Source organism: Artemia sp. Qi Xiang Cuo, chromosome 17 (assembly GCF_049724085.1).
Source record: "Artemia sp. Qi Xiang Cuo chromosome 17, ASM4972408v1, whole genome shotgun sequence".
Taxonomy (NCBI): domain Eukaryota; kingdom Metazoa; phylum Arthropoda; class Branchiopoda; order Anostraca; family Artemiidae; genus Artemia; species Artemia sp. Qi Xiang Cuo.
In genome coordinates this window covers 10,403,034-10,417,894 of record NC_142810.1, presented here as the reverse complement: position 1 = coordinate 10,417,894, position 14,861 = coordinate 10,403,034, and the positions used below count along the sequence as shown (strand labels likewise).

General features: G+C 34.2%; 1 protein-coding gene across 1 annotated transcript in view; it reads left to right on the top strand.

The window, feature by feature from the left end:
• LOC148941874 (uncharacterized) overlaps positions 1-14,861 on the top strand; it is a 36,136-nt gene that overhangs the window by 12,010 nt on the left and 9,265 nt on the right. Inside the window, exons 2-4 of the mRNA XM_089103164.1 lie at positions 5,027-6,010; positions 13,536-14,057; positions 14,638-14,674. Coding sequence (XP_088959290.1) covers positions 5,027-6,010; positions 13,536-14,057; positions 14,638-14,674 — 1,543 coding nt within the window. The remainder of the gene's footprint in view (positions 1-5,026; positions 6,011-13,535; positions 14,058-14,637; positions 14,675-14,861) is intronic.

Sequence of the window (14,861 nt, the reverse complement as noted above, 5' to 3'; positions counted from 1 at the left end):
TCTGAGGGCTGTGAGGGGGTTCTCATCCTAAAAGATCTAGTTCCCTGAGTTTTCAACTACGTTGAACAAAATGGCTATCTCAAAATTTTGATTGGATGTGTTTGGGGAAAAGGTGGGCGTGAGAGGGGGGTTAGTTGCCCTCTAATCACTTTCGACTATTAAAAAGAGCACTAGCCCTTTGAATTTCCAATTGAAAGAGTCCTTTTTGAAGTTTCTACGACACAGCTTTCTATGAAAACCATATATGCCCCCAGGGCATAACTTAAAACCCCTGCCCTGAGGGCTTTGGGGGAGTGTCCTCCTCAAAAACATAATTTCTATCTGGAAGTCAACTACGCTGAACAAATTGGCTATCTCAAAATTTTGATTGGATTGTTTGGGGAACTTGTGGGCGTGGGGAATGAGGCTAGGTGCCCTCCATTCACTTTCGATTAATGAAAAGGGTACTAGAACTCTCGATCTCCAATCAAATGAGCCCCCTTTGAAGTTTCTACGATGGCCCCTTCCATATGAAGTGCCTCTGTGAAAAAAAAAATAATACATAAATAAATAAATAATAGAACATTGAAGCCGTATGGCCTTTACTATAGGCAACGCTGTAGCGTTGCGTCTGAAAGAGTGAAGCTTGAGGGGGGGACATCCTCACAAGAATATATATATATATATATATATATATATATGTACATATGTTTGTACATATATGTACATATGTATCTACATATATATGTACATATGTATGTACATATATATGTACATATACTCGTATAAATATAACTTGCACATAATATATTGGTTCTTGCAAGATTATTTAGAAAATAAAAATCTAACTATAAATTTGTTACTTAATTTGTGCTAAATTTGTGCTAGTAGAAAAAAAAAATATCTTTAGCCTGAAATAAACACCCTAGTACCCCTTTCCAATATTGCACGAATGTCATATATTGCCTGCATAACTTGTGACATCCCATCATCTATCAGTTGTTGGAAACTTGAATTAATATTGATAAACCCAGATCAAAAGACGCTTTACGAAGGTGGAATATATTTGGCCAACTATAATCAAATGTTATAAATATAAATATAATGTTTTTACTATAAATGCTTTTACTATAAACACTATAAATATTATTTTTTTACTTTTATAACTTTAATAAATCAAATAATGTTAACATTTCGATTACTAAGTATCAGTGCATGTATATTAAACTGACAATGTACATTCATTTGTATTTTTTTTCCGTAAAGTGCAAATTATTTTTCGAGCTCTCTCCAAATATTCCATTTGGATGAAGGATATCCCATCAGTGTGCTTGAGGGACTAAAATATGAGCCATAACACCTGAAAATATATATTGAAATGCATGCTTGCAGCATAACTAAGTGATAGGCTGCTTGCAGCATAATTAAGTATTAAGCTCATATTGCATCGTAAATAAGTAAATAAATCCATATCAAAGATGGTGTAAAATATACACCTTTTGAAACTTTGTTTCTCTAGGGTATGATGGGGTATGAACATTTACCAAATGTTCGTATTAGTTTAAATTACAAAAAAAGTTGAGCTTTTATCTTAACTAGTCAAGCAGATTAAGAGAAAACTGATTTGACTATAAAATTGAAAGATCCACTGCCCTTTTCAAGAGTTGAAAGTAATAGAACAAAAACAAGTTACATATTTTGAAAAAAGAGTCATTATTTTCTTGGAGCAGTAATGTTCTATGGGCGAATTAGTCGCACCCTATTCAGCATTTAACTTAACACGAATTGGTATTCTAGTCAGTAAGTCATTCCCAGACTTTGTGATTTAACCTTCATATGACGATACACATAAATGTCCGGAAGTCATTTTTTGTCCGCCTTAAATGTCCGGAGAGTCATTTTTCTCATTTTCTCTAGAGTTTCAAGGCTTGCCCTGACTTAAATAAAATACATGTATCAAGAGGTTCTCTAAGTAGACCTAGGGATCGTTAAGTTCGATTCTTAGGCATCTTGCTTGACGAAAATCTTTCCTTCAAGCATCATATTGACCTGATTAAAATGAAAGTCTCCAGGAGTCTTGGAATCCTTAGAAAGCTTAAACACATATTTCCAGGGTCAATTCTTAGAATATTGTTCTACAGCCTAGTTCTGTTATTTTGTTCTGTTATTTGGATGTCAACTTTTCCCTCGTCTCTGATGCCACTTTCAAAACTTTATGATAAAGCAAGGACTCTTATTAAGGAAACTAACAAATCTTCACTTAAACCCTTGCTTTATTTGAAATCTCTTTATTTTCTTTCTTGTTCTTCTTTCATCTTTTTACAGTTGCAAGTCCATCTTCCTGCTGCTCTATGTAATAATATATCTTTTGTTTCTGATCAATCGACTTATCATTTCCGCACTTAAAGCAATTTACAGATTCTTCATACTCCATCAGTGAGGTCTGATTTCAATCCTCTGACAACTCGCAACAGGATTTGGAAAACACTCCCTGTGTCTGCATGAAGCTGCCATTCGTTTCGTATGTTCAAAAATCATGTTAGGGATTTTCTAGGTAGTAATTAATTTGTTTTTTTTTTTATGTTGATCATTGTATATTATGATTTATCTTGTGTTGAGTCTCTTAAAGGTGTGAATGTATGATGTTGAAAATGTTTTTTTTAAGTATTTGTTTCATTTTTGTTTCTCCCCTGTTTTTTTCCTGGCCATAGAGCCTTACGGGAGAGTTTATATTGAAGTGCATTTTGCTGAGTTTATTGATTGAATAAAATTGATTGATTGATTGATTGATTGATATATGTAACAATGAACAAATTGCCTAACTTACAGCCCTTTCCATGAGGCGTTGGGGGCGGGGGGGGGAGGAAGTCAACAAACGCTTAATTACTGAACCTTTCAACAATACTGAAAAATTCAGTGTTTCAAATTTAGTTTCGATGTTTGTTTTGGTAAATGATGGGCGGGGAGGGAGGATGGTAGCTGTCAAATCACTTTTGGCTCTCAAAATGGGCACTATAACTTCCAATTTCAAATCAAATGAGCCCCATCTGAAGTTTACATAGCCGCTCATTCCATTACAACCTTACATGCCCCCAGAGCATAGCTTATAGCCCTTGCCCCAGGGTTCTTGGAGGTTTTGTCAAAACTGGAGGCATTGTTATATGCTTATTGGACTATTTTCAACAAAATGGCTGTATCAAAGTTTCAGTCAGATGCATTTGGTGAAGAGGGGGCGTAGTTGCCCTCCATCACTTTTTACTCTTAAAAGGGAAATAAAACTTATAATTTTCAACCAAATGAGCCACCGCTAAAGTATATTTGATAATCTCTTCCATGAAAACCCCAGAACTCTTGGGAGATGTGTCAACACTGGAGGCATTGTTATATTTTTGTTTGGGGGGGGGACTATTTTAAAGAAAATTGCCATCTTAAAATTTCAATCAGATGTGTTTGGTGAGAAGAAGGTTAGTTGGACGGTGGGGAGTTAGTTGCCCTTAATCACTTTTGACTCTTAAAAGGGAAATAAAAATTCTTATTTTCAACCAAATGAGCCGCCTCTAAAGTTTATTTAACCATCCCTTCCTAAAAGACTTTAAATGCCCCTGGGGTATAACTTACAACCCTTACTCCCAGGCTCTGATGTTTTGTATCAACCACAAAAGCCTTGTTATATAATCTATGGACTATTATGAATAAAATGGCTATTTTAAAATTTCTATTGGATGGATTTGGGGAAAACACGGCCTGTATGGGGGGGGAGGGATAGCTGCCTTCGGATCACTTTGACTCTTAAAAGGGCATTAGAACTTATGATTACAAATCTAATGAGCCCCCTCCGAAGTACATACAACCTTCCTTTTTATAAGAGCATTATATTACCCCAGGGTATAGCTTACAACCTTTGTCTCCAGGGCGAAAGGGTGTTGTCACCCTCAAAGACACAATTTTCAGACCCTACAATTACGCTGAACAAAATTACTCTCTCTAAATCTTAATTTGATATATTTGGGGGAAATACCGGACGTGGGAGGTGGGTGAGGGGTAGGATGGTTGCTCTCAATCACTTTTTACTCTTAAAAAGGGCAGTATAATTTCCGATTTCAAATCAAATGAGCCCCTTCTGAAGTTTGTGCGACCACCCAATCCATAATAACCTTACATACCCCAGGCCATTGGTTACAATGCTCGTTCCTGGGCTCTTATGGGTTGTGTCAACCCTGGAGGCAATGTTATTTGTTCTTTGGACTATTTTGAACAAAATGGCTATCTCACAAATAAATACGATAGTCCCGGAAAAAAACTAAACGCATATTTGTGATGCTTCTTGTGGTAAATCATACAAAACTCTACATTTTAGTAGATAGGAGCTTCAGAAATTCCCATGACCTAAAATGTTTGTATAGCTTGTCCATTTATCCTAAACCTATTCTTTATGTGTATCGTCATATGAAGGTTAAATCACAAAGTCTGGGAATGATTTACTGACTAGAATATCAATTCGTGTTAAGTGAAATGCTGAATAGGGTGCGCCCATAGAACATTACTGCTCCAAGAAAATAATGACTCTTTTTTTCAAAAAATGTAACTTGTTTTTATTCTATCACTTTCAACTCTTGAAAAGGGCAGTGGATCTTTCAATTTTATAGTCAAATAAGCTTTCTCTTAAGCTGCTTGACTAGTTAAGATAAAAGCTCAACTTTTTTTGTAATTTAAACTAATACGAACATTTGGTAAATGTTCATACCCCATCATACCCCAGAGAAACAAAGTTTCAAAAGGTGTATATTCTACACCATCTTTGATATGGATTTATTTACTTATTTACGATGCAACATGAGCTTAATACTTAGTTATGCTGCAAGCTAACTATGAATCGCAAACTTTCATTTTTTTTTTTTTTTAGTTTATTGCTTGTTCTTTTTTTCAATTCATGATTTTAGGGTTGGAGTAGGACTGAAAACTTCACCCAGAAGCTTCATAATTCTGTATCCTGAAGTCACAATGGGACTTATTTATTTTTCTTCATTATTTCAATATATATTTTCAGGTGTTATGGCTCATATTTTAGTCCATCAAGCACACTGATGGGATATCCTGCATCCCAATGGAATATTTGGAGAGAGCTCGAAAAATGTTTAAACGAAGAGTACAAACGTAGCAAGACAGATATAGATGGAATATTCTTAACCCCTTTGCAGAAATTGATTGTGGAGTGTAATCATCGCTTTTTGCAAATCACGGGTATGCCAGGGACTGGTAAAACCTACTGTTTGATTTTGAAAATGGTCCGCGTGTTTTTTGAACTTTGGAAGTTACACAGAGAACAAAATTCAAAGAAAAAAGAATTAATCCTCGTTTATCATAGAAATGAGAAGACAATACGATTTATTAAAGAAATGTTTTGGCGACACGTCAAGAAACAAATTAAACAACAAGGGATAGACAATTTGAAAGAAATTCAAAAATTAATAATATTCGTCGGTGGCAAGACTAATCAGGATATTGATACAGGAGAAGTTTTCGAAGTTCATAAATACGACATCAGAACAAGATTTAAAATATTTTATGATGATGTAAATTGGGACTATTTTGGACCATATTATCAAGAGATTAGAGCATGGGAAATAGCTAAGGCAATGGGTCAGTCCAATTTCTGCTGGTATACCTCGTATAGAGACATATCTACAACTATGAAAATGTATACGCCTAAAGACATACGTGTCCAGCCATATGTATATCACCGAACACACCTCACTGATAGTCTGAGATATACAGGCAACATACACGCCCTTTTAAATCAACTTCATGCTAGGAGCCTTGGTTTCAGTCCAGGATTTAATCCAGGAACTCGAATTATTGGTGAAAAACCACAGTTTGTAAGTGTAAAAGACTGCAGGGCCATTAAATTAAAAGTGTATGAATTACTTCAAAAATTTGACAAAGAGGGAATTAGGAGAGATGAAATAGCTGTCATCAAAACTGAATCATGGATGAATATGGTAAAAGATGCATTGAGAATGGATATGAATAGGTAAGTAAATATAATAACAAATATGCTAATTGAACCTTTGAGGTTCTATAAGGATGAAAGATAATTGTCAATCAATCATAATGGTGAAAGGATGTAGCAATAATTTTACAACAAATTTTGCTTTCTAACAGTGCTTCCAAGCTTAAGTTTTTGCTTCTGTACCTGTAATATGTGTTTAATTGCTATTTTCTTACTTTGAGCTCAAATAAAGTAATAAAGTCAAATTAAATTAAGTTCAAATTAAGTAATTAACGCCATTTCAAGCTGTTCTTCAAATGAATTCATTTTCAGAAAATGTTTAGCCTACTAATAAGAACATGGTTTTCAATTACATGCAACACATTTCTTTTGTAAAAAAAAATTATTACATGCTTGTTTTTATTGCAATAATCTCATTTTCCAATAAAAAAAAACGTTGGAGCATAAATATTTGCAATATAAAATTACCAGAAATAAGTCTAATCTAAAACAAAATAAATTATAATGGACAGCCAATGTTTTAAAATGCCAAATTTTTCCACTAAAAAGTGTATGTAAATAATAAACTGTTTTTCCCAGGGAGTGCGTGGATCGTTTTCCCATTGAGGTTAGTCCTTAAATCATTTTGAGAAAAATTACTATTTTTAAACATGGCCTCAGGCCTCTTTGGGATGTTTCAAGGTCCTGAACAAAACCGAATATATAGATGAGTATAGACATGATTAATCTCTTGATCAATGAACGATCCTAATTCCAAATTTTAAGCCACCAGCTCTGCAAATTGAGCCTCAAATAAAATAAGAGCAATAACGTCAGATATTCCTCTCATATCAAAGTTTTATTCATATAGTTTTATCCTCTCATTAATATAGACTCATATATCCTAACGTGTTGTTTACAATTTCATCCACGTATTCCACCTAAATTTCACACAAATGATTTTCACCAATAAATCAAAAACCTTTTTACATAATTTCCTGAGCTTTAATGGGATAAATAAAAAACAAGTTTTTTTTAACTGAAAGTAAGGAGCGACATTAAAACCTAAAACGAACAAAAATTATTCCGTATACGAAAGGGGCTGTCGCCTCCTCAACGCGTCGCTCTTTACGCTAAAGTTTTTTATTGTTTTCAAATAAGAGTTGTGAGAAAGAATCAAACTTTAGTGTAAAGAGCGAGGCGTTGAAGAGGGAACAGATCCTTTCATATACGGAATAATTTCAGTTCGTTTTAACTTTTAATGTCGCTCCTTACTTTCAGTTAAAAAAACCTGTTCTTCATTTAATTTCTGAACGTTTTTAAACTAATACAGGTTTTGATTTTGGCTCACCGTACATGAATAATTAAAACGAAATTTGAATATCAATTTTCCTTTTTGTTGGCTAAATTGCTTATTCGAAAGTTGTTTAATTTTATTTACGAACTTTTTTATTAGTAATAAATATACGTAACTCACGAATTAACTTACGTAAGGAACGTCTATATTCTTATATTTTATTACGTATATTGGGGGGTTCTTCCCCCTAGTCAATACCTCACTCTTTACACTAAAGTTCAAATTTTTTCCAATTCTTTAAGAATGACCTTTTAATCACAAAGACCGTTATTTAGAATAAATAGCTCTTATGAAAGCACTAAAAAAAATTGTGTAAAGAGCAAGGTATTGACTAGGGGGGGAACCCAATCATATACGTAATAGTTTCTGTTCGTTTTAAGTTTTAATGTTGAAAAGTTTTCAGTTAAAAAGTTTTTCAGTTGAAAACTTGTTTGTTTTTTTTTTATTTAATTTCTGATCTTTTATTTTAAATAATGCTGGGAAATGATATAACATAAAATCGCGAAGAAAGGAAGAAAACGAGGACAATTAACAGCCAGTGAAAAAATTGAAAAATTATGCAATTATTTCGGTCAAGACCTCCGCTTGACCGTCCTCAGTGCAGAATAAAACTGATAAAAATATAAACAACCAAACTTTAAAATAAAAACACAAAATAAAGTTGGACGACGCTTTCTCAGTAGTGGTGAAAGGGTAACTGAATAAAAAACACAAGTCTAAATGGCATTTTCACAATTCCATTTTACGTAAAGCACTTTTAAAGGCTGGATGATTTACGTAAAGCACTCTTAAAGGCGCCATTGGTGGATGATAAGAAACTTTTCACTGTTCTACCCTACATTCCAAAATTGAGTGACAAGCTGAAGAGAATCCTTAAAAAAACATAAACTTAATGTCACCTTTAAAAATTCAAATACTATACAGAGCTTTTTCAACAACGACAAAGATAAAACCAGCCCCATTCTGGGAAATGGTATTTATAGAATTCCTTGTTCTTGTGGCTGTTTTTATGTTGGTAGAACCCAACAGCAATTAGGGGAGAGGTTATCTGAACATTGATCCTCAATCGACAACGCCATGAGGCTACGCCAAAGGCCTGAGGTTTTTGATTCCGCCTTGGCTCAACATGTGTATTGAAGTCCACACCATTTCATTTGACGAAACCTCCAATGTCGCCCCCTATTATAGGTTTCACGCAAGTTTTCAGGGAGGCAGTTGAAATAAAAAAGCACATTCACCAAAAGGTAGCTCTCAATAGAGATACTGGAGAAACCTTTCTAAGTCCCATTTATAATGGAATTATTAACTCTGATCATTTTTACATACATTCACAAAATTATATTGTGCAATCAAATAGAATCTCTGATAATAATCTAACTGGAAAACGATTAGCCTTTGAGAGTGCTTTACGTAAAATGAAATTGGAAATGCCATTTAGACTTGTGTTTTTTATTCAGTTACCCTTTCACCGTTACTGAGAAAGGGTCGTCTAATTTTAGTTTTGTGTTTTTATTTTAAGGTTTGGTTTTTTATATTTTTATTAGTTTTATTCTGCACTGAGTATGGTCAAGTGGAGGTCTTGACCGAAATATTTGCATAATTTTTCAATTTTTTCACTGGCTGTTAATTGTCCTCGTTTTCTTCCTTTCTTCGCGATTTTATGTTTTATCATGATTAGCCAGTTTGGTCTCAGAAATTATTTATGCTGGGACATCTGGCACCCGCTTTATAGCAAAGTCCTTCCCCATAAAAATTCCTCGTTGGAAGGATCCTCCCACGTAACCCCCAATCCACCCCCCCCCACTACCAGAAAAATTCTTCCCTGAAAACGTCTGTATACTTCCCATAACAACCAATATTATATGTAAATATTAGGCAAAGTTCATAACTTGCAGCCCTTCCCCCAAGGACTGTGGGGGATTAAGTCATCCTCAAAAACGTAGTTATTATATTTTTCGACCATGCTGAACAAAATGGCTATCTCAAAATTTTGATCGGTTACTTTGGGAAAGAATGAGCGTAGGAGGTGGCCTAGTTGCCCTCCATTTTTTGGTCACTTAAAAAAGGCACTGGAACTTTTAATTTCCGTCCTAATGAGCCCTCCTGCGATATTCTAGGATCAATTGGTCGATACCATCACCCCTGGGGGAAAAAAACAAACAAAAAACAAATAAACGCGTATCCGTGATCTTTCTTCTGGCAAAAAATACAAAATTCCACATTTTTGCAGATAAGAGCTTGAAACCTCTACAGTAGGGTTCTCTACGCTGAATCTGATGGTGTAATTTTCATTAACTTTTTATGACTTTTGGGGTGTGTTTCCCCCTTTTCTTGAAAATAAGACAAATTTTCTCAGGCGTTTAACTTTTGATGGGTAAGACTAAATTCGATGAAACTTATATATTTGGAATCAGCATAAAAATTATATTCTTTTGATGTATCTATTGGTATCAAAATTCCTTTTTTTAGAGTTTTGGTTTCTATTGAGCCGGGTCGCTCCTTACTTACAGTTCATGAGCATATGAGCTTTAATGGGATCAATGAACATTGAATTTGCCATAATTTACCAATTAATTCACAAAGTTTTCCCTTAGGCTTACATACTGCAAACATAATCAGAGAAAATAATGTAAAAAAAATTCTTGGGCCTTTTTTAAGGTTTGTATAAGCTGCCTAAAAAATTTGCTTGTAGAAACCTAACTTAAAAAACAAAAAATTTAACCAACTGAAGATTTTAACCCAGTTAGAAATTCTAGAGAAATAACTAAATTGCTGTAAGAAAAATCACAGGTTGAGTTTGGGCTGTAGAGTAGGTAGGGGGATTGAAACGGTTCCAGAGTCCTATATCTGTAATAAGATTTTAGTTGTCTTTACGTTCTATTTCTGCTTAATACTTTCATATTGAATGAAAAAAATGCTATTTTTATAAGATTTGTTTGATTGGTTTCTTTAAAGTGTCTTGAAACAATTAAAATTGTCTGTTGGCAATCAATAAACAAATATATTTTTTCAAATGATTTTTTAAACGATTAAATTTTTGTTCAATTCTAAAAAACAAGATTAAAAGTTAAAACATTTAGAAATAATGACAAATAAATCTCATTTTTTTAAGCAAGTAGGAGTGAATATGCCAATTTTGTTCACGGAATTCTTTTACAAGAAAATATTAGCGGTTACCACATTCCTATTTTTTAGAGAACATATTCTAGGATTAATGAATAACCAGCAAAAGATCAGTATGTGCAGCAAAGGGCTGAGGGTGCTATTAAATTCAATTTCAATTTAATTAATTATTCTATTCAAGAAAACAAGCAACAAAAAACCACAGTAAGAAAATGCTAACTAAAAATCAATTAAACAGAAGAACAATTAAACATCCTTAAGGTTTCACTTGCTTGGAGTAACCCCTTAAACATGGGAATAAATTTCAAAAAGAGAAGAAAAGAAAACAAAGAAAGAGACAAATATGTACTTGCCCCATTCCTGGTTGCGAAAACCTTTCCAAACTATATCTCATTCCACCTACCAACACACCCAAAAAACTTCTATTTAAAAAAATTATTTTCTTTAAAAAAAAATAAAATTGAGGGAAATTGAGAGAGAATGAAATTTAATTTAACTATTCCTCAAAAATTATGAAACTGGAGACAAACTGCTTGAAGATCTCTTCAAAAAACACACACATTTGCCGACTTTTAAAAAAGTTGGGCAAACTATTCCAAATATTTGTTCAAATATGACACATTCCAAAAATAGATCTATTTCTAACAAGTTGAAGCGTCCTCAAATTTTTTGTATTTCGTATAGGATAATCGTGTATTAATACGTTATAATCCTAATAATCACGTTTATAATCGTGATGTTCCTTTACTGTTTCTAGTCAGCAATCGGAGTAGCATCTTCTGCATGACACTTAGCTGCTTCAGCAAACTGAAAACGTACTAGACCATAGGCTCGCACAATATACCAAATGCGGGTAGACTAAAGAGAGATAAATTAACATCATCACATATTTCGAGAATATATTATTTGACTTTTTCTTCATACCAGCATGTCTTGCAATCTTACAACTAATGAAAGATGTATGCTTTTAAAAACTAAGGCATTCATTAACAATAACATCTATTTCGTACGCCACCTATATCTACACAAGCAAGATATATATAGGTACGCTTGACTACATAATTATTTATTTGTATATTCATTTTCTAAGGGTAACAGTTATATATTTCTAAATTTCTCTAATAAGCTCGATATCATGGGCAGCCAATTGTGCTGTTTAAACGTATGCCCTGGGGCCTTATAAGGATTTTATGGAAAGGGCGACCATATAAGCTTTGGAGGAGGCTCATTTAATAAGAAATTGAAAGTTCTAGCTACCTTTTAAGAGTCAAAAGTGATGGAGGGTAACTAGCCCCCCTCCAGTGCCACTTTTCCTCAAAACTATTTGATCAAACTTGTGAGATAGTTATTTTGTTCAAAATAGCTTAATGAAAATATAACAATGCCTCAAGGGTTGACACAACACACCAGAGCCCTGGGACAAATGTTATGCATTATGTCCTGGGGGCATATGAGGTTTTCATAGAATGGCTGGTCTTATAAACTTCAGATGTAGCTCATTTGATTGAAACGTATGGTACCTTTTTTAAGAGTAAAAAGTGAATTTGAGATCAACCAGCCCCCAAGGCAAATCATTTCCCAAAAAAACACCCAATCATAATTATGAGACTTCTATTTTATTTATTATTAATGAAAATTCCAGTAGCTATACCCTTAGAAATGCCCCCCCCCCACAAAGCCCTTAGGTCCAGGACTATAAGTTAAGTAATCAAAGGTATTAGTGTTATGTACGAGAATATTACTGCTACGGTCAAGGTAGGAAATAAGGTTAGCAGCTGAGTCCGAATTAAATCAGGAGTTAAGCAGAGCTGTGTTCTATCCTTTATATGGATCATTTTGAGGAATTTTGTCTTAAAGAGCAGAGGAAAGGCAATGGGAGACCACAGAATCCAATGGGGAGGAAAAACTCTCCTGGACTTAGATTATGCTGATGGTTTAAGCATCCTAGATGAAAGTATGAGCAAAATCAATAAACTTTAAAGGTTTTGTGAGTTCAGGGAGCTAGAATAGGTTTAAAAATTAATGTTAAGAAGACTAAGTCACTAAGGCCAGAAATAATTGAAGATGAAAAGGTGACGCTGGGTAACGAAAAGATTGATCAGATGGATAGCTTCACTTAATCTTGGTAGTATTATTAGTTAAGACGTTGGGAGCAGTGAAAATATTAAAAATAGAACAGATAAGGCTCAGGGTGTTTTTTCATAGTTAAAAAAAGTTTAGAAAAATTTGGAAGATATATCTGCAAACCAATATTTTAATTTTGGAAGATAAAGTGATGACAGTGGTTAGACATGGCTCTGAAGTATGGGTGCTTCAAAAAGCGGATGAAGATTCACTAGAGGTTGTCTAGAAAAATTGCCTACGGATTGTTCTGGTTAGCCGGCTGATTGACCGTATTTCAAACAGTAGGTTGTACGAAAAGTGTGCTTCAATCCCGCTTTCTAGGGGTATAATGAGAGAAAAGTTAAGATAGCTAGGGCATGTTTTTTGGATGGAGGATGACGGATTGCCGACGATTGTTCTTTTCGGCCAACTGTCTAGGGCTAAACGGAAAGAAGTTTGTCCGCACTTTAGGTGAGAGGATGTCAAAAAGGAAGATTTAAGGGAAATGGTCCTGGGAGGGTGTAAGAAGGGAAGCTTTAAATATAGACTGGGATGGAGGAGGAATGTACGTAGCTGTTGTGGCCCAAAGCGGCTTCTTGCTGCGGTAAGTTGTTAGTAGTAGTAGTAGTAGTGGTAAAGTACGAAATAAGTTGTTGTGAAAACTGAGAGCTTTTTTTCTCCTTTCAACTATTTTCGCATGTAGATAATTGTTTTACTTGTGAGTTTCATTCGACTTTCATGTAAAGAAAAACAGTTTTTCAAATTGTATATTGAAAATATTAAGTTAGTCAAATTATTTGTCAATGCTTTACTTTTATTTAAAAAAGGAAATTAAAAAAAAACTAAAATACATGTTACTTTTAAACAACTTTAGCTGACGAATAATTCAAGGCTGGAGGAGGGAATAATACAACCCATTGAAACTATGGTTTGTTTGCTGCGTAAAAATATATACAAATCTTCATACTTAATTTTCTGTTCTAGGGCTAGAAAAACGGCTACCGAGTTCATAAACGAAGCAACCAACCTAATGTGTGCTTTGGGAATTTCTAATGATAATCTAGAAATTGAAGATGCTCATTCCATAAGTTTTTTCTGTGAAATTGACTCTAAAATGATTGACTTTAGTTCACAGAAAAAAACAAATTTTTCACTAAGAGGAATGGAATTTCGTCATGTTATCCTTTGTGTTACCCCAAAGCCAAAATCATTTACAGACGAAGACAAGCTAGTATCTATCAGAGAAGAATTGAAAAACAAAGGCTTCAATGAGACACATGATTTTATTCGAATGTTAGAATATGAATCTAAAAGATGGGAAATGTATAGAAGCCTTGACCTTGCAGAAGCAATAAGCAGGGCGATAGCAACTGCCACCATTGTTTATACTGATGGGGACGTGTTGCTCAGGGAGATAGCAGAACAGATCAGAGATACTTCTCCAGAAATTTGTCCAAATAATACTTATAATAAAACGTATGAAATGGGAGAAATGATTATAAGAAAGTGATGCAGTAATGCAGATCTAAATGGGTACCTGGAGAAACCTTGGGGGAGAGACGGGAAGTGCTGGATGATTTGCCCCCAACCACACATTGCACTCTCAGCCATTGGTATAGATCAAGAAGCGTCCAGTGACTAAAGCCATGCTGCCCAGAAAAATTGTTGGTTCAAAATGTAAAACCGGTATCGCAGAGAGATTTCAATTTCCAAACAGTCCAAACGTCAGTTGTAAGATTTTATGTACTTGTGTATCCTACCGGTAACATTCATGAAGTTAAGTTAGGCTAATTTTAATCAAATATACCTAAGTTTGACGAAAATATAATACTTTAGAAACGAATTTGGGCTGTATATTTGCATAGGGGGGGGGGGAGAGTAAAGTAGGGTGAATCTGCATACAAAATGTGTTGGATTTAATTATTTTGCATATTAAGAAGTAAGAATTGTTTTCTAACTTCACGTCGTCGAAATACTTTCTCCTCCCCCCCCCGTAATGTGCAAATATATACCCCAAATTATATAAGTCCATTGTCACCCGCTATTTGTTTTCAAAAGATCGTAAGCTAATTGTCTTTTAATACAGGAAGATAAAACCTGTTGGTTCTCGGGTTTTACACAGCGTAATTCTTGAGTGTTGCCGCTATAACACATAAGTACCGATTTGTTTACTTCAGTGTTGTGTTTGTCTCTTTTTGTATTTTGTATATATTTATTATTTGGTCTGATGTTTAAACTAAAATTTTAATCGGAAATTTGATGCAATGCCCTGGAAGTTTCTTAACTCTGATATTTAAATAATAGTATAAA